General features: G+C 40.6%; 1 protein-coding gene across 4 annotated transcripts in view; it reads left to right on the top strand.

The window, feature by feature from the left end:
- The window catches only part of macf1a (microtubule actin crosslinking factor 1a), a 564,022-nt gene that overhangs the window by 193,295 nt on the left and 343,451 nt on the right, over positions 1 to 27,276 (top strand). For all 4 annotated transcript variants that reach the window (XM_073034465.1, XM_073034464.1, XM_073034466.1 and 1 more), the window contains exon 2: positions 22,742 to 22,803. In XM_073034465.1, coding sequence (XP_072890566.1) covers positions 22,742 to 22,803 — 62 coding nt within the window. The remainder of the gene's footprint in view (positions 1 to 22,741; positions 22,804 to 27,276) is intronic.

Raw genomic sequence — 27,276 nt, 5'->3', positions numbered from 1 at the left:
TTATGTGAATACAATGATCAAGCAGTATTTGTGAAGATGTAGGAGGCTCGAGTATTTTCTCATGGTTTGGAAAAAGTGATAATTTATTGAGATACATCACGAAATAGGCTCTTTGAACTGTGCCGTCCAAAGATTCCATGATTTAATCCCAGGACAATTTACAATGAACAATTAACCTACCAACCGATAAAACTTTGGTCTGTGGGAGAAAACCCTCAGGGTCACAGGGAGAACATACAAATTCCTTACAGGCAGTGGCGGGAATTGAACCTGGGTCAGCTGTACTCTGAAGCATTGTGCTCACCAATATGCTACTTGGGAAGAAGGTTCAGGGATTGGTGCACCCGTCCTGCTTCTCTTCCAAATGATGTTCGTACACTCGCGAATCAGTGACCACTTTATTCGGAATGGGAATGGGACCCACCATGGTCTTCTGAAAGCCTGCCGCAGTTTGTTGTTGTTCAACAGCTGATTCATGTATTCTACCGATGTGGCTGTGCTGCTTTTGTAACCTTGCACACATTATATTTTCATTATATTAATGGTTTGTAATAACTTTACCTGTTAAGTACATATGTGTGATGAACAAGTGTAAGACAAAGACGGCAGATAAATTCAGAGTCAGAAATCCTACCTCATTATTTATTCCGAAATTGGAAAGCATCAGAAATCCAAAATACTTCTGCCCCAAAGCATTTTGGATAAGGGATACTCGATCTGTAGTAGAATTATGGAACAGTAGTATAACACAGAAGAGTTAATCGGTGTCCAATTTGCCAGCTGTCGGCGTTGGTACAGAGCTCTCCAGTTCTTCCCCCTTGTTGGCTGCCTGGACTGCAAAGATTTTCAATTTAGCCCACACATTTATGCACGATCTGTTGGGTGAATAATTCCTGGCAAATTGATTTCACTTCCACCAGAACACTATCCTTACTTTGAAAATCCCATTGTCTGTTATAATCTGATGTAAACCAAGCAGCTGTTCTTTGATTGAGTAAAAGGAATGTATTATTGTCATTTTCCATGATTATTTCAATATATATTAAAACTTTTTATCTCATGTCATTACAGATTGTTTAGAACCTTTTACAAATTGTTTAACAATTAATTTTTAATTAATAGAAAAAAATTATTCAGAGAATTATTTTTTGAGCTCTACACCCTTGTTGTGGTAAATTTTGATTAAAAAGTTAATTAAACCCACCTTTATTTTTGTTTAACTATGATTTTTTGATTCCTGTCTCCTCATATTTACAAGAAATAAGTCAGTTAATTTATAGTAGACTAAGATGCACATTAAAGAAAATAAAAGTTTGCATCTAGTGTTTTGTTAGTTCTTTTTGCATTTGCTTATTTATATTCTTATTTAAAGCAGTTACCTAGTCTGGTCTTATCCACACTGGGCCTAATCAGCTTGGTCAAAGTTGCTGGAGTTTGACTTGCCAGCTCTCCTAATCTTCTGGGCACATTAAATTTTCATACCCGCACAGTTCCTAACATGCTAGTGCAAGGTTTAGTGAGCTGTGAGTGGATTGAAGGTCCCACCCAGAGGCAGATGAGCATTCAATCATAATGTTGTTTTAGGCTGGTATTGATGTCCATAAGCAATAGCAAATTTTATACCTTAACCAACAGAGTAACAGTCAAGAGTGAACTTGGGTCATTTGATTAATTTTTATATCTGAATCAACCTTCCAAACTGCAATCTTAAGCTTATGATGTTATGACATTCCAACATTTATCATTTATTATATATTTTGACTCTTGATCGCACTTTGTGGCCCAGACATCAGTTGATGATGGATGTGCATCCATTACAATTGCCAGGGGTTCCCAACCTGTGGTCTGCAGACCCCTCGGTAGGGGTCCCTGGCATAAAAAAGGTTGGGAACTCCTGGCCTAGATTGTAATTTAGAACTGTTATCAAATCATAAGACCATAAGACGTAGGAACAGAATTAGGCCATTCGGCCCATTGCATCTGAGCCACCATTCCACCATGAGTGATTTACTATCCCTTTCAATCCCACTCTTTTGCCTTCTCCCTGTAACCTTCGATGCCCTTGTCTATCATCCTCCTCTTTAAATATACCCAATGGCTTAGCCTCCACAGCCATCTGCACAATGAATTCCACAGCTTCACAAGCATCCAGCAAAAGAAATTCCTCCTCATCTCTGTTCTAAAGGTATGCCCTTTTATTCTGAGTCCCAAAGTCTCTTTTTTCTAACCTCCCCCCCACCCACAGGAAACATCCTCTCCATGTGTACCCTATCCAAGCCTTTGAATATTTGATAGATTTCAATGAGATTCTCCTTCCCCAACACATTCTTCTAAACTCTAGTGCGAATAGGCTCAGAGCCCAAATCTTTGAACCTTTGTCTATTATGTTGAACTATCTCTCCACTGAGATAACATCCGCAGCACATGGTTAGTTTTCAGATGCACTGCTGGTATTCTGTGTAACCACACAACCACTTCTACATTCTAAATACCTGTTTAATGCAGTCAATAAACCTTCACATTGAATTCCTGCAAATTCTAACTTGTTACTAATTACATTTGTCCCCTGCTAGTCATCTGGCCAGACTAACCAAAACAAGCAAATTGGTGTGGTTGGAAGGAAAATCCATTTTCTTTTCACCAGAACTTGCAATTCATTGGCATCCTTGCACTTTGTAGAGTTATAAAATTGTAAAGTGACTGAGTTGGGAGGCTTGTAGAAACTTGCTCAACTAAGCCATTTTCCTAAGTTATTTATTTCAAAAGTCGGTTAAGTGTCGGAAATATCTGCACGCAGGAAGCTGCCGTGGTTATTTCCTTGAAGGGCTGAAGAAAATAAATTACCTAACTTTCAGTGCAGACGCATAAACGGAGAAGAATCTATTGCAGCCAGCTTCTTGTTTCCAAGGCGGATTGTTGGTGACGAAATGACAGTGTGCAGCTCTTCCTTGTTATTGCCTGCATTGTTTGTAGTTGGACATTTTCTCAGCATTGTTGCCCACTGGTTCTATTGCAGACGTAATGTAGGCAGAAAAGGTGAGTATTCTCCATCCTGTAGTGAATGACTCCACCTGGAGCAGGTATTAAGTATTTCAAATAAATTTTGAACCTTGCATATGTGATGCCTATTTTCCTTACTCTGTTGACGCTGTTCCTGTGCGTCGTTGTGAACTATGTGCAGTGAAATGAATCAGAGCTCCATTTACTTCCATTCCTCTTCTTGGGACCAGGCAGCAGCAGCAATAGTACAAAGTGAAAGGAATCGAAAATCTGTTTTGAAACACTTCAGTGTGAAACACTTCAGTGCTGGTATCATTACGTATTCAAATCACAGTTATTCAAAATTTATAATGTTATTTTGGGTGGAATTTTTAAAAAATATCAATTAATAAATTATGAATGAGTGATTTGACTTCAACTGAAAAATGTAGAAAATTTATATTTTCTTCCTGAATTCTTGGGTACACATTTAAATGTTCTTAACTGCCCGTGATGCAAGTGAAGATAATTTCTATTCAGTCCAGTGGCGAAGGTCATTTTGGAAAAAGTATAGTTAATGTTGAAAAGAATGTGGTTTGCTGTGATTTTTAGAACTGAGGTCAACATTTGCAACTTTTTGTTTCCCAACGAGAGAGGGGAAATGACTCCTACCAATTAAAGGGAGCAGTTGCACATAATGTTCAGTTGATAGAAAAGAATTGTCACATTGGCGTGAGTAACCTGAAGCATTCTGGGAATATGGTGCCTAGCAAAGCTAGTTAAATGGAAATCCAGTACTTCATTATCATTACTTGTTTTTGAAAATTGAATAAAAATAAGCAAAGGAACACGTGCTCAGATTATTGATATATTTATCCGGAATCAAGGTAAGTATCCTTCATTGTTTTCTTGGAGGATTTAGATGCTCATCTCTTAGTGCAACTGAACAAGTGTTTTTGATTCTCACAGAGCATTTATAATTCATCAATATTTGTAACTGATCAGAAGTTTGATGTTTATGCTGTCACTTTAAATATAGATTCTTGACCTGGGACAGATCCCTGGGAAAAAAACTGGGTAGTTGCAATGAGTCTTTATGACCTCACCGCAAAGTTACCTAAAGGGATGTTAATAGAATGCAGATATATATTTAATTAATCACTGCCACTTTGTGCTCCTTCATAGCCATTCAGTGGTGTCTGTAGTGAGGTCACACATTGGTATAGCGGTTAGCACAACGATATCAGTGACCTGGGTTCAATTCCTGCTGCTGCTGTAAGGAATTTCTACGTTCTCCGCGTGTTTCCTCTGGGTGCTCCGGTTTCCTCTTCCAGTCCAAAGATGTACTGGTTGGTAGGGTAATCAGTCATTGTAAATTGTCCCCTGATTAGGTTAGGGTTAAATTGGGAGATTGCTGGGTGGTGCAGATCAAAAGGCTGGAAGGGTCTATTCCATGGTGTATATCATTTTAAAAAAAAACCAACATGGCCATTTTTAAGAGAATTATGTCAGTAATTTATCTATAGGATAAATAAAGCATTTGTGCCACTCTTCCATTTTGTGCAGTATTTCAGAATATAACATCAATAGAGTGGAATGAAGCAAGGCTTTGGTGGTTTAAGAAGGCAAATCAGCAACACTTTCCCAAAAGCAGCTAATAAAAATTAATAAAGGTCAGTCCTTTCTGTGAGGCCACTTTCAAAAAAAAAGAAAAAACAAAATGTTCCAAGAAATTAATGGGCCAAGATTTGCAACTTAATCTTCTGGTTGCTATGGCATAATCCTATTATGAAGCACTTTCTAAACCAACTTTATTAAAATTAAACAAAAGACTTGTATTTGTATGGAATTTTTCACATTATTACATGCCCAAAAGTATTTATAGCTAATGAAATAATTTTGATGTGGGATCAGAGGAGTGTTAAATCACCAGTTTGCAGATGGAAAACTTCTCACAGTCAGCAAAGCCATCATAGAAAACTTAGAACAGCACAGAACAAGTCCATTTGGCCCACAATATTGTGCTAGACCAGCTAAAAAGCAAATCAAAAACACCCAAACACTAATCCCTCCTGTCTACAACATGTTCATATCCCTCCATCTTCCTCATATCCATGTGCCTATCCAAACGTCTCTTAAAAGCCTCTAATGTATTTGCCTCTGCCACCATACCAGGCAGCCATGACTCTCTTGAGTAAAATACTTACCCCTCACATTCCCCTTGAACCTACCTCCTCTCACCGTTAACTTAAGCTCTCTGGTATTAGACTCTTCAACCCTGGGAAACAGAGAGAATCTGTTTCTTAGGGTTGGAACAGAATATCGTGGCCAGACAATTTGCTAAGAGCGATGTTGATTGACGGGTAAGTTTGACTGAGCCGAAGATGAGAATTTTTCAGTTAATTGTGGATGTGCTGAATAGCATCTTTTAATTCCACCAGAATATGCAAGGTCTTTATTTAGCAATTCTTCCAAACTGCGATGTTCTTCAGTTTTTATGCATATTAGGATGTGGGTTTTGTTGGTAAGGCCAGCATTTGCTATCCATCCAAACCTCCCTCCCCACCCCCAACTCCGCCACCCACCGAGAATGCCATGATAAATTTGGACCACTTGCAATACTTTGGATAAAGTTGTTTCATAGTCCTCTTGGAAGTTCAACCTCCTGAAGGATTGTCACACTTTCCCAAATCAAACAGTGTGTGATTTTCAGGAAACATGATGGTGTTTATCTTCCAATAAGTCTTCTTTCTTTCCTTTGCATAAATACCAGATATTGTAAGTTTGGGAGATGACTTTTGATGAAGACTTTGTTGGTCTGCTTGCCTATTTTGAGTTCAAGTCTTTGAATTTTCAGCTTTCTGACCTAGTGTCAAAATGATGCCAACTAATATGTGTAAAGTATCAGGAATCTTTTTGTTTGTTTTGTTTTTAAGAGCTCCTAACTTTTTCCTCAATAATTGCAGATGAGAAGCAAGTGTTACAATATTATCTGTTTTCCTTGTCTGGATTGGACTAAGAAATAGTTTGTTGGCTCTTCTCTGTCACGGGGAAGTTTCCTTCTGTTTTGAGCTTCTCTTAATATTTCAGCAGCTATTTATTATTCAGAAAGCAAATTGATTCCCAATTATTAATGGAAGTTGAAGTAAGTAATACTAAGATAAGGGAAGTAAACATAACTTAACATAATTTTTACTTGAGTTCAGATGTTTTGCTGAGCTTGGAGGGTTAAAAATAATGTACATAACATTATTACCTATGAAGAAGTGGTCCTTTTATTCAGAGAATCAAAATGATTGGCAGATGAATGAGTGGCTGAGGAACTAGCGCAAGGGTTAGGAGTTCAGATTTCTGGATCATTGAGATCTCTTCTGGAGGTGGGGTATGACCTGTACAAAAGGGACCAATATTCTTGAGGGCAGGTTTGCTAGGGCGGTTCGGGAGGGTTTAAACTAATTTGGCAGGGGGATTGGGCTGAGGATGGAGCAGTTGGTTTACAAGCAGAGGCAGGGTGTAGTGAGACTCCTAGCAAAGCCAGGCTGATGATGAGGCAAAATTGCAATCAAAGGGATGAGTTGCAATGTAAAGGTGGGCAACATCATAAAGGGTGAACACAGGACTGAAGGTGTTATATTTGAGTGCACTCAGTATACAGAATAAGGTAGATGAACTTCTAGCACAGTTACAGATAGACATGTATGATGTCGTGGGCATACTTAATCATGGTTGAAAGAAGATTATAGCTGGGAGCTTACAAGGATACACATTGCATCGAAAAGATTGACAGGTAGGCGGAAGGGGTGAGGGTGGGGTGGTTCTGTTGGTTTAAAAAAAATGAAATCAGATCATTAGAAAGAAGTGCCATGGGATCGGAAGGTGTAGAATCGTCGTGGGTTGAGCTAAGAAACTGCAAGGGTTAAAAGGGTTAACTCGATGGGAGTTATATACAAACCTCTGAGTGGTAGCAAAGATGTGATTTACAAGTTACAACAAGAGATAGAAAATGCATATCAAAAGGGTAACGTTACAATAGCCATGGGGGAATTCAATCTACAGGTAAATTAGGAAAATCGGGTTGGTGCTGGATCCCAAGAGGGAGAGTTTGTAGATTGCTGATGGGATGGCTTTTTAGAGCAGCTTGTGGTAGAGCCCACTTGGTGGATCAGCTTTTCTGGATTGGGTGTTGTGCGACGAACTGGAATTGATTAGAGTTTAAGGTAAAGAAACCCTTAGGAGACCGTGATTGTAATATGATTGCGTTCACCCTGCAATTTGAGAAGGAGAAGCTAAAGTTTGATGTATCAGTATTAAAATGGAGTAAAGGGAATTACAGAGGCATGAGGAAGGAGCTGGCCAAAATTGATTAGAAGAGAACACTAGCAGGGATGACGGTAGAGCAGCAATGGCAGGAATTTCTGGGAGCAATTCAGAAGGCCCAGGATAGATGCATCCCAGAGAAGTAGTATTCTAAAGGCAGGATGATGCAAACATGGCTGACAAAAGAAGTCAACACCAACACAAAAGCCAAAGAGAGGGCATATAATAGAGCAAAAATTAGTGGGCAATTAGAGAATTGGGAATCTTTTAAAAACCAACAGAAGGCAACTAAAAAAAAAAGTCATAAAGAAGGAACAAATGGAATAATAATATGAAAGAGGATGAGAAGATGGTATTAGATGAAAATAATTAGGAGCAAAACGATCGAGCACAATGTGGTTTGTCGAATTCCACTTAACATTGTGGAGGCAAAAGAAGCTCTGTGGTGAAATAGAAGGGTATCAGCAATAGGAACGGCAGTATGGGTGACACGGTAGCATAGCAGTTAGCATTTGCCAGCTGGGGTTTGATTCCTGCGACTGTCTGACAGGAGATTGTATATTCTCCCTGTTACCACCTGGGTTTCCGCCTGACGTTCCACTCTCCTCTCACATTCCTAAGATGGATGTATTGGGGTTAGTAAGTTATGGGCATGCTGTGTTGGTGCCAGAAGCGTGACAACACTTGCACAATTCTCGCTAGTTTGATTTGATACAAACGTCGCTTTTCACTGTATGCTTTGATGTTTCAGCATACGCATGACAATAAAGCTAATCTTTAAAAGCAAGTTAAGACACTGGCCTTCTGACCACCAGCCAGGAGAGGCATCTCCAAAGAAATCCTTAACGCCATGAAGAACGGATTACTTGGGTAACTTTCCACTTTTGAGTAGATGTCAGTGTTTATAGCTACAATGCTGGAGCAGCTTGCCTGAAGAAGTTCAAACCATCAGTACCTCACCTGAACCTTGCCTGGCTTTGTAGCCTTTGATTCCAGCAGTTTGGCTGTTCCTTGATATTGTGTGGACTGAATTGAATGGGCTGAAGCCTTGCTTCTGTAATTGTGAGGACCTGCCTGATCCACTCAGCACTTCTGGCTGATCGTGGTCATGAATGAAGTTCCTGTTGAGGTTCCTTGGCCTTTTTCATTTCCATATATGCTGCCTGACCTGCTGAGTTCCTCCAGCATTTTGTGTGTGTTACTCGTGGTTATGAATATTTCATTTATGTTTAGCATTACCTACTGCCACCCCCCATTATTGAGCATGGAAATGCTCTCGGAGTCTTCTCCGTTGGATATTTAAGTGTCCACAACCATTCATGGCGTGGCTTGATATAGCAGGACTGTAGAACATTGATCTGAGCCATTGGTGTGGAATCATTTACCTGAATCTACTTGACACTGTTGTGCAGTTTAGCATAAAGCATGTTGTATTGCAGCTGACGAAGGGTCTCGGCCCAAAACGTCGACAGTGCTTCTCCTATAGATGCTGCCTGGCCTGCTGTGTTCGACCAGCATTTTGTGTGTGTTGTTGTTTGCATTGCAGCTTCTGTTTGGCACCTACCTGCCATTACTTCTGCAGCCCTCGGTGAGCCAAAGTTAATCATCTATTGTAGTTTTAAGAATAGAGTGAGGTGTACCAGGCCATAAGGTTGTGGGTTAATGCGGTGCCCAGTTTTGATTGGGTTACCAGATCTGTATTGATGTAGCGCCCAGCACTGTGTGAATCAGTGAAGATGGAGCTTTGCCTCCCACAAGGGTATTGTGCTGGTCGCTTCCACCTGTGCAGTCAGACAGGTAATCTGTCATAGGTGATTGCTGGGGTCACAAGCAAGGTGAAATACACTCAGTGGCCACTTTATTAGGTACATCCGGACATCTGCTCATTAATGCAAATCTCTCGTCAGCCCATCGTGTGGTAGCAACTCAATGCATAAAAGCATGCTGACATGGTCAAGAGGTTCAGCTGTTCAGATCAAGCATTAGATTTGGGAATGTGGCCCAAGGGACTTTAATCGTGGAATGATTGTTGGTGCCAGATGAGATGGTTTGAGAATCTCAGAAACTGCTGATCTCCTGCGATTCTTCACACGCAACAGTCTCTAGAGTTTAGAGAATAATGCGGGGGAGAAAAAAAGAGGAAAAATCATCCAGTGAGCAGCAGTTCTGTAGGTGAAAATGCCTTTCTAATAAGAGAGGATGGCCAGACTGGTTCAAGCTGACAGGGAGGGCAACACTAACTCAAATAACTATGCCTTACAACAGTGGTGTGCAGAGGAACGTGTCTGAATGCACAGCATGTCGAAACTTGAAGTGGATGGGCTACAGCAGCAGGAGACCATGCCCACACACTCAGAGGCCTCTTTCTTCAGTACAGGAGGTAACTAACAACGTGGCCACTGAGTATAGGTTCAGCACGGTAGATTTCCGATGCTGAAAGATGTTATCCCTTACTTTGGTTTGTGTTCTAACCTTCTGCAGATCCAGGATGTGGTCAAAGATGGTGCTACCTAGACGCTTTGAGACAGACATTGAAGTCTCCTCCCCAACGTAATTCTGTCCGCTTGCTGCTTTCAGCGCTGTATCTAATTATTGCTCAACATCAGCTGAAGAAAGGTGCTGCTGATGATTAGGCTTTCTCGCCCACTTTTGCCTTGCAAATTCATGAGGACTTGCGGTGTACCCTCAGAATCCTCAGCACCACATCAAATGTATACTAGTAAGTGTCCTCTCTGGCTGGTTTGTCCTGCTGATAGGAGAGGACATATCCAGGGATTGTGATGGAGGTATCCTTCACAATATGAAGTATAATTTGAATGTAAGGCTATTCTTACCTTCACTGACATTACCAGACTAAATCTTGTGAGGATGACTTTGCGAAGCAGATTGGGTTGGTAGAGATTTTGTGTCTATATTTGGTGTTTTGGTCAAAAAAAACCTATTCAGTTATTAAATTATATTTTAGCACTGTGGTTATGATGCAGCTGTGTAGGTTTCAGAGAGTAGTTGGAAATTGGCCACATTTCTGCAGGTGTGGCCGGAAGTGAAAGAAAATCTGCAGTTGATGGAAATACGAAATAACAAAGTTCTGCAAATACTCAGCATATCAGGCAGCATTTCACTTGCCCCACCTCCCCACCATTAACAGGGACATTCATGAACAGTTGAGTTTTTAAATGACAAATTGGCAGTTTCAAGACAAATACTGGTGGGGTACCCCTCATCTGAAATTCCAAAATCCAAAAACCTCCGAAATCCAAATTTATTTTGAGCGCTGCCATGATATTACAAATGAAAAATTCCACAAGACACGAGGAAGGTTCTCAGATGATGCACAGGTCTCTGTGTTGCACAGACATTTCTGAGACGGGACCTCATATATGTAAAGAACAGAAGTTAATGGAAAAATAGAAAAACTCTGCATAAAGCAAAAAATGAAGATGATGATCGTGTATCGTCGGAGTCAGAGTGAACATGTGTCGCTTAACAGTACGCTGGTCATGAAACAAGTAAAGATCTATCATGAACTGAAAATTGAACATGATTGTTAATATTCAGCAGGCTGATTGCAGAAATTTAAGAAAAGGCATGGCATTAATTTTTTTTAAAATATCTAGCACCCGAGCAAGTCGACAGTGCTGATTGTTTTAATACCTTAAATAAAATCTAAAAAAAAGTCAAGTACAAATACAGTGTACTGTAACCTTTTAATCAAAACATGGCATTGTAGGTGGAAACTGAGAGCCTGCCGCTGTTTGTTGTTGAACAGCAGATTCAGGTATTCTCCCGATGCTGCTTTTGTTACCCTGCACACATTATATTTTCATTACATTAATGGTTTGTAATAATTTTTACTGTTAAGTACATATGTGTGATGAATGCTTACCGGTGGCACACAAATTCAAAGTGGGAAATGACGACGAACCCAAGCTATCTCATGATGTATTTCAAAATCTGAAAAAATCCAAAACACTTCTGGCCCCAAGCATTTTGGATAAGGGATGCTCATTCTGTATCAGTAAGGTTAGATTTTGTTTTTAGTTTCATTGTTCATTATGAATTGAATTTAAATCCTCTGGCTGCCATGGTAATAATTTTTGAATTTGCTCATCCAGAATGTTAGTCTGGGCCTTGGTGTACCTCGCCCACTTATTCCATCACTGCCCCGTCGATGCCATTAATAGTTGATCTGACCTAGAAAGTGGGAAATAATTACCCCAGGAAAGGGCAGCTCAGGGAAGACTAGAATTCTGAAGGATTTCAGTAGCATGTTTATTTTGAGTCTCATAAAATTTCTCTCTTAAATTAGAATTGTTCCACCAGTTCTTAAGTAAAAATTGCATTTTAACTGCATGCATGGGATTGACCACAATACAAAAAAAGCCTGTGGAAAAAATATTGCTGGACTTCCTCAGATTCCTCTCATCCAAGGGGTGCGGAGCACTCTGTGTGTTCAGTGCAGAATTTCTTTCAAACGTTCAGATAGACTGTGTGGCCTTTTTAAAATTCTGCCAGTCACATTCTCCCTCGGTGGTGGAAGGTGTGCAGATTCGTAAGAGAAAGGGACTTTTTCAGGTGAATTTTGTTTGGCTGTTAGATTGACAGCATTATGAAACTTGCATGATACCTTACAACCTTAATTCTTACAAAGAAATAGAAGGAAAGGGATGAGCATGTTGCTGGTTTCTAACTGCATGTTTTTAGTTAACACTATCTGGTGCCTGTTGTGTTTGAATCAATTCGGTTAGATTCATTGCTTCAGTAATTCTGTGAATCATTATCAGCTTTGAGGAAATGACGTCTGACTGCCATGTTTTGAGGAGGCTGATCTGAGCAGTGCACTGGAAGCAATGCAGCAGAGATACTGCAGCATTCGCAGGTGAACACAGCACAGAGAAGTTAGAAAATTATTACCATACTGGATTAAAGGCTTGCTGCCTGAATACCAGAGCTGTGGGAGATATTTATAGCTCTGAACTGTTCGCCCATGCTATCAAAGCGAAGCAAGGGAGAAAAAAAAAGGGAAATGGTTTCAGCTTGTGCGCATTCCAGTATGTCTGATTCAGCTCAATATTGTGGGTCACTGGAAAATTAATTATTAGAGAAAAATGAAGACAACTCTCTTGATATGACTAATCTTTTTGGCACCCTGGGCGACTGGAACAAGTCTCTCTGGAATTTCTAACACATTGCACTAACCGTACTGATGCAAGTGGCAGTTTGTACTCCTTACTAGGGGACAGATCTTCTCTTCACCTCTGCTGCTATAATTTCAAATTGCCTCTGCAAATCTGCAGAACATTTTGCCTCTACTGTTTTGGATTTGAAGTTTGAATATTTCCCGCAGGCATCAGGGACAGTCAGCCTTAATATAGGCTTCTAAGTTTGGCGGCTTGGGCAGAAGAGGAAATGAGCAAATTCACGTTGGACTTTTCAGAAAGCGGGTTTACGACTCCTTGAAGCTTGCTTGGCTAATTACATCATAACAGTTACATACCGCTCTGAAGTTATAAGCTTGCTGCAGGAAAGCAAATCATGTCGGCATTGCGCGCTGCAAACATGTGGGGTCTCTACAATAATGACAGAGAGCTAAATGCAAGCTTGGTCTCCTTGATGTGTTGCATGGGTCAGTACAACGTTTTCCTTCTATTCCTTCTGTAGTTATAGTTTAGTGACAGAGCCAGCTGTTTTAATTGATAGAGTAGTAATAATCTTGCATCACTTCACGTGAGAACAGTTATCTTTTCAGTGATGGCATTTAGTAGATGGTCAAAGTTAATGCCCTTGTACTCCACTCCAAGCCGCCACTCTTTCTCCCACAGTCCCCACACTGAAAAACATTCAGATGTGGTTATTTAGGAAGACCTTCTCACTAGAGATAGAGAAAAATAAGAGATGACCTCACTGAACCGTACAGGATTCTCTGAGGGATTGATGGCATAGCTGTCAAGAGGTTATTTTGACAGATGTACGTACGGCTGAACAATTAAGTTAATATTCTGTTTAAAAGATCCGACTCTTGCTGTAGCTCTGTCATACTCTCACCTTTTTGTGTAAACCCATGTTGTAGTAGATGATGCACGTTATCCAACAGTCTGCCCTGGTCAGTGTATGTTGCACTTGATTCAATCTGCCAGCCATAGTTTATTAATAATCCTCCCGCCTCTGTGTTGGAAGGCTGTGGCTCCAACTTCCACTTCAGCAATGTGGCACTAAGTTTAGGATAACACCATGGTCAGTGGCATTATTCAGATGCTTAACCGCCCTTGGAACTGATTAAAGTGTTTGTAAAGGTACTGGCCGTATTTGTCCCTCAAGTGATAACACTAAGCCCTCTTCTCGTTGTTACCGTTAGGAAGGAGGTGCAGAAGCCTGAAGGCACACACTCAGCGGTTCATAGAACATAGAGATCTACAGCACATTACAGGCCCTTCGGCCCACAATGTTGTGCCGACCATGTAACCTACTCTAGAAACTGCCTAGAATTCCTCTACTGCATAGCACTCTATTTTTGTAAGCTCCATGTACCTATTGAAGAGTCTCTTAAAAGGCCCTATTGTACCCGCCTCTGGCAGTGCATTCCATGCACCCACCGCTCTCTGTGTGGGGGGAAAAAACTTAATTCTGGCATCCCTGTTGTAACTACTTCCAAGCACTTTAAAACTATGGCCCCTCGTGTTAGCCATTTCAACCCTGGGAAAAAGCCTCTGTCTATCCACACGATCAATGCCTCTCATCACCTTATACACCTCTATTAGGTCACCTCTCATCCTCTGTTGCTCCAAGCAGAAAAGGCCAAGTTCACTCAACCTATTCTCATAAGGCATGCTCTCCAATCCAGGCAACGTCCTTGTAAATCTCCCCTGCACTCTCGGTTCAACAACAGCTTCTTCCCCTCTACCATCCAATTTTTAAATGAACATTGAACCCATGAACAATGCCTCACTACTTTTAAAATTTCTGATTTTGCACTGCTTATTTTAATTTAACTATTAATACACACATACACTCTAATTTATTTTTTCAATATTTATCATGCATTGCATTGTACTGCTACCACAAAGTTAACAAACTTCACGACATATGCTAATAATATTAAACCTGATTCTGACTTTGATGAAGGATCTTTGTTCCGAAACCTCAACTATTTATTCCTTCTATAGATGCTGCCTCTGGTGAGGATTAAACAGTCCTCAAGCATTTATTTGTGTTTGTTGCTAAGACATTTTGTTATTTCCACATTGGTGTATGGGATCTTTCTAAACCCAGATTTTGCCCAGTTTTTTGAAGTGATTAAGCTTCAACTATAAAAATATTTCAGGGTGATGAGATACATCTCTGTCCTGGTGAGGACTGTACTGAGAATTTTTTTTTTACTGCTTTCAGGTGGATGACACAATTTTTATATTTTTTTTATACAGTTATTCCCAGACATTTTACTGGAAATGTGGTTAACTTGTAATTTCTCAATGTTACGGGAAGTTCCGATTAGGAGAATACTTCTTAAGCATTTTATTTTTTTTGCTGGCTGCAATGTTTTGAGGCATTAATCAAGTTACTTTAATTTTCTATATTTAAAACTGTTACTTATTAAACAATTCACATGGTTTATTGAACATGAAGGTAGAAGGTCAGAGGGACAAGGAAGTGCCAGCTGGTAGCCTAGACTAGCTCCTCTTAGCCAACATGGTCAAATTCCTAGTCAGATTAAAACCCAATTTTGTAAAACTGATTAGGTGGCACTTTCGTTTCCTGGAAACGTTATTTCGTTTTATAACACAGAACAACATAATTAAGCCATTCTCTTAAATGTTAAAATTAATTTGTTTTGGTGAGTTGCTAGCCATGATGGGGTGGCAGGCAGCGTCTTAGAGGTACTTTGTATATCTGTCCAGAACAAAAACATATGCAGGCCGTAATATGTGAGTTATGTATTACTGAAAGACTATGTAAAATCTAGTTATTTCTGCCAGTCTTATCTTGCAATAGCAGTAGAAGTTGAAGCGGGTTCAGGATAGCGAAACACTCAAGATACTGGAGAAATTCAGCAGGCCAGGCAGCATCTACAAAAATGAAAAAACAGTCAACATTTTGAGCCGAGACCCTTCTTCGGCACAGAGGAGGAAGGGGAAGACACCAGAATACGAAGGCGGGTGGGGGGAGGTGGGGAGGAGTGGAGGGAGGCTAACTGGAAGGTGATAGGTGAAGAAAGGTAAGCAGGAAAGGTAAAGGGCTGGGGAGGAAGGATTCTGATAGGCAAGTAGACTAGAGGAGGAGGGGACCCAGAGGGATCTGATAGGCAGGTGGGAATTGGTAAGAGGCCAGAGTAGGAAATAGAGGAAAAGGGGAGGAGGAAGGGAAACTTTTTTTTAATGGAAGGAGAAATCGATATTCACGTCATCGGGTTGGAGGGTACCCAGATGGAATATAAGGTGTTGCTCCTCCAGCTTCAGGATGGCCTCACCTTGATGAAGCAAGGGAGCGAAATCCTGGTGAATTAACCTTTGCCAAATAGTATTTGACCCAGCGTGCGAGTTTAATTTTGTTTAATGGCGGCATTCAGAGGACATGAAAATGATTGGCAAATATTTGCGCAGAGCTCCTTGTGGTTTGATCATTATTTAAAACTTGGCATGAATGAGAACCATTCAATATTTATAGTTCGACTTAAATCAAAATAAGCTTGCTCTTTGCAGTGCAGAACTAGTGCAGTGAAACACGTGCTGGAACTCTGATTCTAGTTCCAAACGCATTACTCTCTGTGGAAATCCATCTTCCACCCTCTCTCCACCACTCTCCCCCAACTACTGCCCGATATTTAATGAAAAGGTGACAAACTGCATGTGATGGATATTCAGCAGCAGCCACAGAGAGAAACAATTGCATTTCAATTTTTACCAGATCACTCCTCAAATTTAAGCTTCATTTCTCTCTTTGGGCATTGCTTAGCCACCGCTTCGAAGGTGTTGTCTGTACTTATTAATGAGCTCAGCAAAATTATCTTCATCTTGTTTGAATGTATTTAATTGCATTTGCTCCACTTGGCATTCTGCTCGCAGAGATTACTGAGATCGTGGGGTGAATTTCCACCCGACACCTTGAAATTTGAACTGTTGGGTTGGTGGGCCACAGTCTCACTGGAGCCAGTATCGAAGGATTGGGTTGACGGTGGGAAGGTTGGCCTGGTCAGGTTGAGGAAAGTGAGGACCGTCTTCCAAACCTTCAAGGGTCCTGAATGTGACTCATTCCGAGATAACATCAAGTGCTGTCGGTCCCAGCTGTTATCCCTTTTGATATCAGGTTGGTGGAAACTCCAGAGTAAATTAGCAAGTTATTTCAAAAGGCACAATTCTTATCAGGACAGTGGACATAATCCAGGAAATTATAGGCCAGTGCATTTTCTATCAGTAGTAGGGAAATTATTGGAAAAAATTCTTAGGGACAGTATATACTCTCAGTTGCAAAACAAAATCAGAATCAGGTTTAATATCACCAGCATGTTTTATGAAATTTATTAACTCGGCAGCAGAGGTACAATGCAATGCATGATAATATAAAGAAAAAATAAATCAATTGCAGTAAGTATATATATATATATTAAATTGTTAAATTAAAAATACTGTAAAAACAGAAATATTTTTTTAAAAGGTGAGGTGGTGCTCATGGGGTCAATGTCCATTTAAGAATCGGATGGCAGAAACTGTCCCAAAAACATGGACTTATTATGGATAGTGGGGGAGGTCCTGTCTCATAAATTTGAATTTTGAGGAGATTACAAAGATGATTGCATAGAGTAAGGCATTTTGGATGTTTGGATGATTAGTATAACATTTGACATGGCCCCCTCATGTCAGACTGGTTAAGAAGATTAAGTCACATGGGATCCACACTGAGTTAGTAAGTTGGATACAAAATTGCTCTAGTCGTAGTGGTGGACAGATGCTTTTCTGACTGGACTCTGTGACCAGTGGTATTCCACAAGGATCAGTGCTGTGACCTTTCTATCAGATGATGTGGATGAAAAAGTAGCTGGTCTGATTAGTACGCTTGCCTATGTCACCAAATTGACGCAGACGTGACTAGTGAGGAGCCTTTTCCAAGGGTTGGAAATCTAGGTGAAGGAATTGCACACAGAGCTCAATTTGGACAAGCATGAAGTGATGCGTCTTGGGGGGTGAAATCTAAGGGGAAAGTATAGCGCTAATGGATGTCTGAACTGTTAGAACTTCGATGTGCAGCGGGATTTTGGAGTGCAAGTTTACAGTTTGCTGAAAGAGACAGCATTGGTGGGATAGGGTGGTAAAGAGGTTGTGTAGCATGTTTATCTTCATCATTTGAGATGTTGAATATAAAAATTGACAAGTAATGCTCCAGGTCACTTTTGGAGAACTGTGTATAGTTCTCCAGGCCACATTATTTATTTAGTTAGTTAGTTAGTTGTTTGTTGGTATACAGTGTGGAATTGTCCTTCCAACCCTTTGAGTCATGTCATCCGGCAATCCCCCGATTCAACCTTAGCCTAATCACAGGACAATTTACAATGAACAATTAACCTACCAACCGGTACATCTTTGGACTGTGGGAGGAAACCCACACAGTCATGGGGAGAACGTACAAACTCCTTACAGGCAGCGCTGGGAATTGAAACCAGGTCACCTGTACTGTTTTAAAAGAAGTGAAAATTTTAAGGGGAATATGATGGGAAACTTCTTCACTCAGAGGTTTGTGAGAGTGTGGCCAAGTGGTACATGAGAGCTTGATTTCAGCGTTTAAGAGAAGTTTGGGTAGGTACATGGATGGTCGGGCTATGGTCCAGGTACAGGTCGATGGGAGTAGGCAGTTTAAATGGCTCAGCACGGACTAGATAGGCCAAGGGGCCTGTTTCTGTGCTGTACTTTTCTCTGACTTTAAGTCTCTAAAGCATTGCGCTAACCACCAGGCTGCTGCGATGCTCCATGGAAGCCATGAGCCAGCTTAGGAGAAGGTGCAGAAGAGCTTCACCGTGATGTTGCCTGAAATGGAATCCGTAGACTATAAGGAGAAGTGGGACAAACTTGGATCGTTTCCTCAGAGGCTGAGGAGTAACCTGATGGAAGTATACAAAATTACGAGAGGCAAAAGGATGCTGGGCAGTCGTTTTCCCAGAGTGGAAATCAACTACCAGAGAGTGTAGGTGTGAAGAGAGAGGGGGAAAGTTTAAAGGAGATTTGCAAGACATTTTATTTTTTCACGCTGAATCGTAGGTGCCTGGAACTCTCTGCCAGGAGAAATGCTGGAAACAGATACAAAAGCAATGCTTAAGAGGCATTTGGATGCGCTCATAAATAGGTAGGGAATATAAATCATTTACCAGCAGATGAGATCAGTTAGATTGGTGACATGGTAAACAGATTTGATAGGTCAAAGGGCCCTGTTCCTCTGTGGCCCTGTTCTATACAATTACAGCTTCTGTAGAGTGGGAGTATCTTTTGAATGTTGTTCACGTTTTGCCAAAATCAGGAAGCTCTTCTCTTCTCTTGTTTCTTGCACATGCCAAGTTTCTGTTGCTCGGCCCATATTTTCTTAGGAGAGTGGACCAAGGCTGGCTTAGTGCACTAATGACTATGTGGCTAGGCGCAGCACAAACACCATCTATAAATTTGCCGGTGACACAGCTATTGTTGGCAGAATCTCAGACAATTGTGAGGAGGCGTACAGGAGTGAGCTAGATCAGCTGGTCGAGTGCTATCACAACAACCTTACACTCAGCATCAGTGCGATTGAGGAATCGATTGTAGACTTGTGGAAGGGAAGTCAAGAGAACATGCAGTAGTCCTCGTGGAGGAATTGGCAGTGGAAAGGGTGAGCAAGTTCCTGCGTGTCAACATCTCTGAAGATCTATTTTGGGCCCAATGCTGTATATTGCTGCAATTGCAAAGAAGGCTTGTCAGTGGCTACATTTCATTCGGAGTTGGAGGATATTTGACATCTCACCAAAAACTCCAGCTGATTTCTACGGATGTACTGTAGAGACCATTCCAGCTGGTTACATCACCATTGGGTGTGGAGGGGCCACTGCACAGGATTGGAAAAAGCTGCAGAGATTTGCAAACTCAATCACCACTACCATGGGCCACTTGGCTCTCTAGTATTGAGGACATTTTGAGATGCCTCACAAAGGAGACATCTATCACTAAGGGTCCCCATCACCCAGGGCATGCCCGAGGAAATCTGCAGATGCTGGAAATTCAAACAACAACACACACAAAATGCTGGTGGAACACAGCAGGCCAGGCAGCATCTATAGGGAGAAGCACTGTCGACGTTTCAGGCCGAGACTCTTCGTCAAGACAGAGGGCATGCCCTCTTCTTATTGCTGGCATCAAAGAGGTACAGGAGCATGAAGACACTCAATGTTCAGAAACAGCTTCTTCCTCTCTGCCATCAGATTTCTGAATGTGCAATGAACCCATGTACACTACCTCACTTTTTTTCTCACTTTTGCAATACTTATTCAATTTGTTATGTATATTTATTGTAATTTATAGCTTTTTAATGTATTGCATGCAAAACAACAAATTTCCCAACATATGTCAGTGACATTAAACCTGAATCTGATTCTAATTGGTACTCACCATGGCGACGATCAATGGGACCTAAAATTATGGACACCTCTTAATTCTATTTGTGCTATTTTCATCCTCCAGTGTTCAGAGTGAAAGATAACGAGCATAATAAAACACAATTGTGCCATGTACATTGTCCCAGAGCCTGTGCAGGGTGCCCACGGGATAAAGAATTTAAAGCCTGGATGATCCCAATATTCAGAACTGTGGTCTCCCTTGTGGGAGTGTTGACATTTTTGAAGCAGATGTACAAAGTAAAAGATTATCTTGCCTGCTTATAAATGACCAACAATATATATTTTTAAATATCATCATGGTTTTATTACTGCAATGGATAAGATGTCAAATTCAACTGAAAAATACGACTGAATCTATTTTGCTATGATGAAAATGATATGACTTTAAAAGTTTTTTTGAAGAAAATGATTGGCAATCTAATTCTGAGGTTTACAGCAACTTTGTATAAATAAAGCGTTTGCACTTTTGCCCACGGGCATGATGTTCTGTGCATTTTAAAAAAAGAGTGGGAGCTTTTTCCAATGGGGAATAATAATTATTTTGAATTTAAAACAGTGCAGTGTTGCAGGACCTCAGTGGAACGGGCAGCATCTGTGGAACGAAATGGACGGTTGATGTTTTGGTTGAGGCCTTTTCATCTGTACTGAGAGATAGAGGGGGCGACAGCCAGTAAAAATGGGCAATGGGAAGGGGTGGAGCATGAGCTAACAAGTGATAGGTGGATCCAAGTGAGGAGGAGAGAAGAGTGGAAGTAGCCGCAGTGACGGCTGGAGGGAAGAAAGGGCTGCAGATGATCATTTAGATTAATTGGTTTTTCAGATACTGAGCATGCTTCTGATTATTGTTAATCAGTTTGTATCCTCAAATGGTGAAAATTTGTCCTGATTCTAACAATCTGGTTGCCAGCTTGGGCATTAGAAGGTATTTAAATTGGCTTATTATTGTCAAATATACTGAGGTACAGTATGTAAAAAAAAAACTATTTTGCATGCCGTACAGATCACTTCATTAAAATAGTACATCAGTGCAAGATAAAACGGTAATAGAATGCTGGATAAAGTAGTTGGTGTGCAAACAGACAATAAGGTGCCAAACCATAATGAGGTTGTTGATTGTGAGGTTGAGAGTGCATCTTATCATACTAGGGGATAAGTTTAATAGTCATAACAACTCGATAGAAGCTGGCCTTGACCCTGGAGTTATGTGCTTTCAGGTTCTTGCACCTTCTGCCCGATGGAAGAGGGGAGAATTTCTGTGTCGGGTGGGATCATTGATTTGGTGTTCTCCTTTACCATGGCAATGAGAAATGTAGGCAAAGTCCATGGAGGCAAGGCTGGTCTCCTGTGTCCTCCAGTTCTGATCTTTAACTATGTTGACTGCTTTACTGAGAACTGTAGACAGTATGTGCTGGTAGCTATAGATGGAGTACTTTTATTTGGGGAAGAGATACCCTCCTGCGGGAAGTGATGAAGGCATGGTCACAGGTTAGCACTTGTGCATCTATGCAAGTCAATGTGCTTGCAAGTTTATTTTGTATCTTTAACTTACTGTTATTGCAATGTTATCAAAGTTTGCAAAAATCCAAGCCTACCAACAAGTTTTCATTAGTGAAATACTCTACATGAATGATTGACTTGTGAGATGAATCTAGGAAGTTAACAGTGAAGTAGAAATGTGTAATATCATAATCTTTTAGGCAAGAGTTTGGGAAATTGCATGGTAACACAGCGAGCCTGCCAAATGTACAATAATTAAATGCAGGTAAACTGATTGACCTCTGATTTGCCTAAATGTGATGTTCTTGGGTCCAGTTGTTGAACGTTATTTTTGTGCTTTTATGTGCGGAATTGAAAGACTCTCATTTTCCTATACGATCAGAAAATTATGGAAAAGAAAACAAAATGGTTGAAGGTGATTGAGGTTGCTGATCTTCTTGCAATCAGATGAAAAGTAATTGATCAGAAATGTAATAATTGTCACAGGTTCTACTGGACCTGCCAAGCAGTTCCAGTATTTATTGTTTTTATACCCAGTTCACAATATTTCCCTTTTTGTTAGAGGTTACCTCGTAAAATGGGGTACACAGCTGTATGTCAGTACATAAAACACATAATACAAATCTTCTCTTTTTATTATTTCAGAATGTCATTCATTGATTTGGAAGCCAACATTTTGAGTTAATAGCTATTTGAGTGGCTTATAAGTGAAGTAAAAACAGTCAGGAAATTAATTTCAAGCACAAGAAAGTCTACAGATGCTGGAAGTCCAGAGCAACACACACAAAATGCTGAGGAACTCAGCAGGTCAGGCAGCATCTATAGAAGTGAACAGACAGTCGATGTTTCGGGCTGAGACCCTTCTTCAGGACTGAGAAAAAGGAGGAAGATTGCCAGAATAAAAAGGTGGGGGGGGGGCAACCTTCCACTTTTCTTCTCACTCCTGAAGAAGGGTCTGTGCCTGAAAAGTTGACTGTTTACTCTTTTCCATAGATGCTGCCTGGCCTGCTGAGCTCCCCCAACATTTTGTATATGTTTCTTTGAAAATTTATTTATCATTCGGAGACTAGGGTTACATCTGAATATAATATTAGTGAGATACCCTTGAAAGAGACATGCTGGAGATTGAGTCTTTACATTGTAAACCTTGATTAATCATCAGATATTATTGATAACGATGGCAAGCTTCATTACTTAGACTATACAGATCTCACAATTATTATGACATACATACCACAAAGACAACTGAAACTTTTTGATATTTTAATTGGTGAGGTTTAAAAATAGTTGGTTGAAAAATAATTTTTTCTTTCTTTTTTTAAACAGATGAACGTGACAGAGTGCAGAAAAAGACGTTCACAAAATGGATCAATAAACATCTTATAAAGGTACAGTTTAACTTCAAAGTCTTGGGAGGGACCAAAGCTGAAGGTTTTTCTCGTGATGGAACTGCTTGTCACCAGCAATTAGCAATGACGATGACACCCATCCTTGATGTGCGCACTCTGTGTCAGATTTTCACCTTTACAATAATTGTTCTCATTTATTTATGTTGCAAATCTGTTTTGTAGTATTCTTGATGGCTGAGAAATCTTTTAAATCTGTATCAAATACCAATTTTACTTGGAGCTTGAAATCAGAAAGATTCATAATAAACGTGGATATTACCATGATCTTTATGTAAATACCATTAGTTGCTTTTTTCCCCCAGAATGTTTTTAGGGTAAAATGCTGACTTGATTTGTGTGCAGTGATATGTACCTCACTAACAGCAATAGTCAAAGAAGCAGTTCGTCTGTTGACTGAAGGAAATGTCGATGCAACATTGTGTGGAAAGAAAAACACGATCTTCTGACACAATAACATTTCATAAACCAGCTCAGCTTGATTAAACAAGAGTTATACACACTGCGTTGCTGGGTGTGAGCTCTTAGATCAAAGATTCAAAGTACATTCATGATCAAACTATGTATGGCAGTGTACAGCCTTGTCGATCCCTTAACCTGCCTTGAAACGAAGAAAACCACGCCCCCCCACACACGCTCATAAAAAGTTGCACAAATGGCAAAAAAAAGCAGAAAACACAGAATATAACATACCAACACACAAAGTCATTAAAAGAATCCAGATATATTCCATTCAGCTCAGTTCAGTACCATCTGATAGATATGTACACAACGCTGGAGGAACTCAGCAGGTCAGGCAGCATCCGTGAGAAAAGAGTAGCTAACATTTCAGGCCGAGACCCTTCATCAGGAATGGGGGGGAAGAGAGGGCCGAAGCCCAGTAATAGAGATAGGGGAGGGGGTAGGGCCTAGAGGCGCCAGGTGGAAAACCAGTCAGAGGAAAGATAAAGGGGGGAGGGGGAGGGGATAAGCATGAAAGAACTGTAGAGATAAAGAAGCAGAAAGTTGAAAGAGGAGAGAGGCAGAGAGGGACCTGGGATAGGGGAAGGGGGAGGGGGAGGGAATTACCAGAAATTGGAGAATTCAATGTTCATACCACCAGGCTGGAGGCTACCCAGACGGTAGATGAGGTGTTGCTCCTCCAACTTGAGTTTGGCCTCATCATGGCAGTAGAGGAGGCCATGTATGGACATATCTAGATGGGAATGAGAGGCAGAGTTGAAGTGAGTGGCAACCGGGAGGTCTTGTCTATTGTGACGGACAGAGTGTACATTCGACAGATGTTGCCCCTTGGTCATGTGTACTCTGAAAAATATGGGCATATCTGTTTGACACCAGATATGCATTTTAAACCATATTATATTTTCTGAATTGAATGAATGAGTATTTGAAGTGAAATTACTTATTAGAAAATGTTTTTTATTTTCATAATTTTGAGTACCAAATCCACTTTGCTAAATACAAGGTATTTGAGATGACTGTTGCTCTTTTCCTCTTTATCTTACAAATAGATCTATTTTTAGACAAGTGTTCAGAAATTATATTTGGTCAGTCCATCTATTGCTTGACATCTGTGCTAATTTCTGTTGCCTTGTATCTGTTTTTGCTGTCCTACCTGAGAAATGCACAGGAATAATATGTTATCATTAAAGATGTTATATATATCTCCAAAAGAAAATTTTAGGACAAAACTGAGAAATACAAAATGATTTACAAACTGTGAGTAATGATAGTTGTCTCTCTCCCCCACCCCCGGACTGTTTCCAAACAAGTACTAATTATGAAAGCAAGTCCATAAAACATAGGAGCAAAATTAGGCCATTCAGCCCATTGCGTTTGATGTGTCATTCCATTATGGCAGATCCCCACACACCTGCCTTCTCGCCATATCCCTTGATGCCCTGACTGATTAGGAAACTATCAACTTTTGCCTTAAATACACTCTCACATTTGGCCTGCACCGCAGTCTGTGGCAGAGCATTCCACAGATTCACTACTCTCTGGCTAAAAAAAAATTCTCTTTCCCTCTGTTCTAAGAGGTTGCCCCCTCAATTTTTAGGCTCTACCCCCTAGTTTTGGATACCCCCACCATAAGAAACATCCTCTCTACTTCCACTCTATCTAATCCTTTCAACATTCGGTAGGTTTCAATGAGATCCCTCTATATTCTTCTAAATTCCAGTGAGTACAGGCCCAAAGCTGCCAAACGCTCCTCATATGTTAACCTCTTTGTTCCTAGAATCATCCTCATGACCCTCCTCTGGACTCTCTCCAATAACAATGCATCTTTTCTGAGATATGGGGCCTAAAGCTATTGACAGTACTCCAAGTGCGGCCTGACTACTGTCTTATAAAGCCTCAGCATTATTTCCTTTTATATTCTATTCCTCTTGAAATAAGTGCCAACATTGCATTTGACTTCTTTACCACAGACTCGACCTGTAAATTAACCTGTTGGGAGCCTTGCACGAAGACTCCTCAGTCCCTCTGCACCTCTGATGTTTGAACCTTCTCCCCATTTAGATAACAGTCCGCACTATTGTTCCTTTTACCAATGCATTATCATATATTTCCCAACATTGTATTCCATCTGTGACTTTTTTGCCCATTCTTCTAATTTGTCTAAGTCCTGCTGCAGTCGCATTGCTTCCTCAGGATTACCCAACCCTCCACCTGTCTTCGTATCATCTGCAAACTTTGCTGCGAAGGCATCAACTCCATTAACGTGAAAAGTAGTGGTCCCAATTCTGACACCTGAGGAACACCACTAGTCACTGGCAGCCAACCAGACTCACTGCCCCCACCTGTCAGCCACTCCTTTATCCATGCCGGTATCTTTCCTGTAACGCCACAGGATTTTATCATGTAAAGCAGCCTCATGTGTGGCACTGTATCAAATACCTTCTGAAAATCCAAGTAAATGACATCCACTGCCTCTCTTTAGCCTCCCTGTATGTTACTCCCTCAAAGAATTCCAACATGTTTATCAGGCAGAATTTTCCTTTGCAGAAACCAGGCTGACTTTGACATATTTTATCATTAGTCTTCAAGTATCCTGAAACCTCATCCTTAATAATAGACTCCAACACTTTCCCAGCCACTGAGGTTAGGCTAACTGATCTAAAATTTCCTTTCTTTTGCCTTCCTCCCTTCTTCAAAAGTGGATTGACATTTGCAGAATATCTTGGACCCTGGCACTTGCAAGGCAAGCTACTTCAGTGTTCTGTGGATTCGCGCCCACAGAATCACCTATCTGTTCCCCTAACTCTAGAGTACCCTATAACTGCTGCCATCCTCTTCAGTTCCCTATCCTACTGAGCCACAGGGCCAGACTCAGTGCCAGTGGCACGGCCGCTGTTGCTTCCCCCAGGTAGGTGCCCTCCTAACAGTACTCAAAATGGAGTACTTGTTGTTGAGGGGGACAGCCACAGGGGTGCTCTCCACTATCTGATGTCATCCCTTCCCTCTCCTGACAGTCACCCATTTATCCGTCTCCTCTAGCTAACCTTTCATTCATCTTATGTGAGTAAAGAGATACAGTTTTATTCACTTAGACTTTTTAAAGCAAATTATATTCATAAAAAGATACATTTATAATTCACTAATTACAAAGTGTAAGCACAGGCAAGTTGATTTGACTGAATACCAGAGCTTGTGGCTTCATTCACTTTTTTCCCTTGACTCTTCTTGAGATGGAACCAAATGTGAAACTAGCAAAAGTTCAGATCCAGAATCCTTGCTGTTCTATCCTCTGTACTTTCCTGTGTGCTATTTTACAGAAATTTTACGCCATTGTGGTGAATCTCATAAAAGACCACCATCTTGAATTTTTATCATACTGTTCTTGAAGCATTTGGCTTTTTCTAACACTCTGTGTGGTTTAATTGTGTCGACTATCATGAACAAACTATTTGGTTTCCTGCAGGCCAGTACTCAAAACTCGCATAATTACACACAAACAAAAATCATGTATGAAAAATTCTTAAGCTCCTAGGACTCTCACTGTTGTGTTTTCAATGACATTTAGATTAATTTCTGCTTCCTATCTCTCATCAATTACTTCCTAATTGATTTCTCGTAGATTTTGTTTACCCTTTCTCTATTAGGCATGCATAATTACTTTACTGCAAGTGTTTTCATCTTGTTGACGCCTTTCAAGGGACTGGAGTGACATTTAAAGATCTTCAAAGTCTCGTCAATTTCTTAAAATTCCATGATATACAAGCAACAGGGAGGCAAATCGTGTATTAATTTTTTGCTATTAGACAATCTCAGTACAAGAGCAAGGAAGTTTTTCACCACCTTATTTAATTTTATTCATTTATTTCGGGATGCAGTAACTGGCCCTTCCAGCCCAAAGTGCCTGCACTGCCCATTTGCACTCATGCGACTGCCCCCACCCACTTGCACCCATGCGATCGCCCCTCCCAATTACACCCATGCAACCAATTAACC

Source organism: Hemitrygon akajei, chromosome 32, assembly GCF_048418815.1.
Source record: "Hemitrygon akajei chromosome 32, sHemAka1.3, whole genome shotgun sequence".
NCBI lineage: Eukaryota > Metazoa > Chordata > Chondrichthyes > Myliobatiformes > Dasyatidae > Hemitrygon > Hemitrygon akajei.
This window is presented reverse-complemented; position numbering and strand designations above follow the sequence as displayed.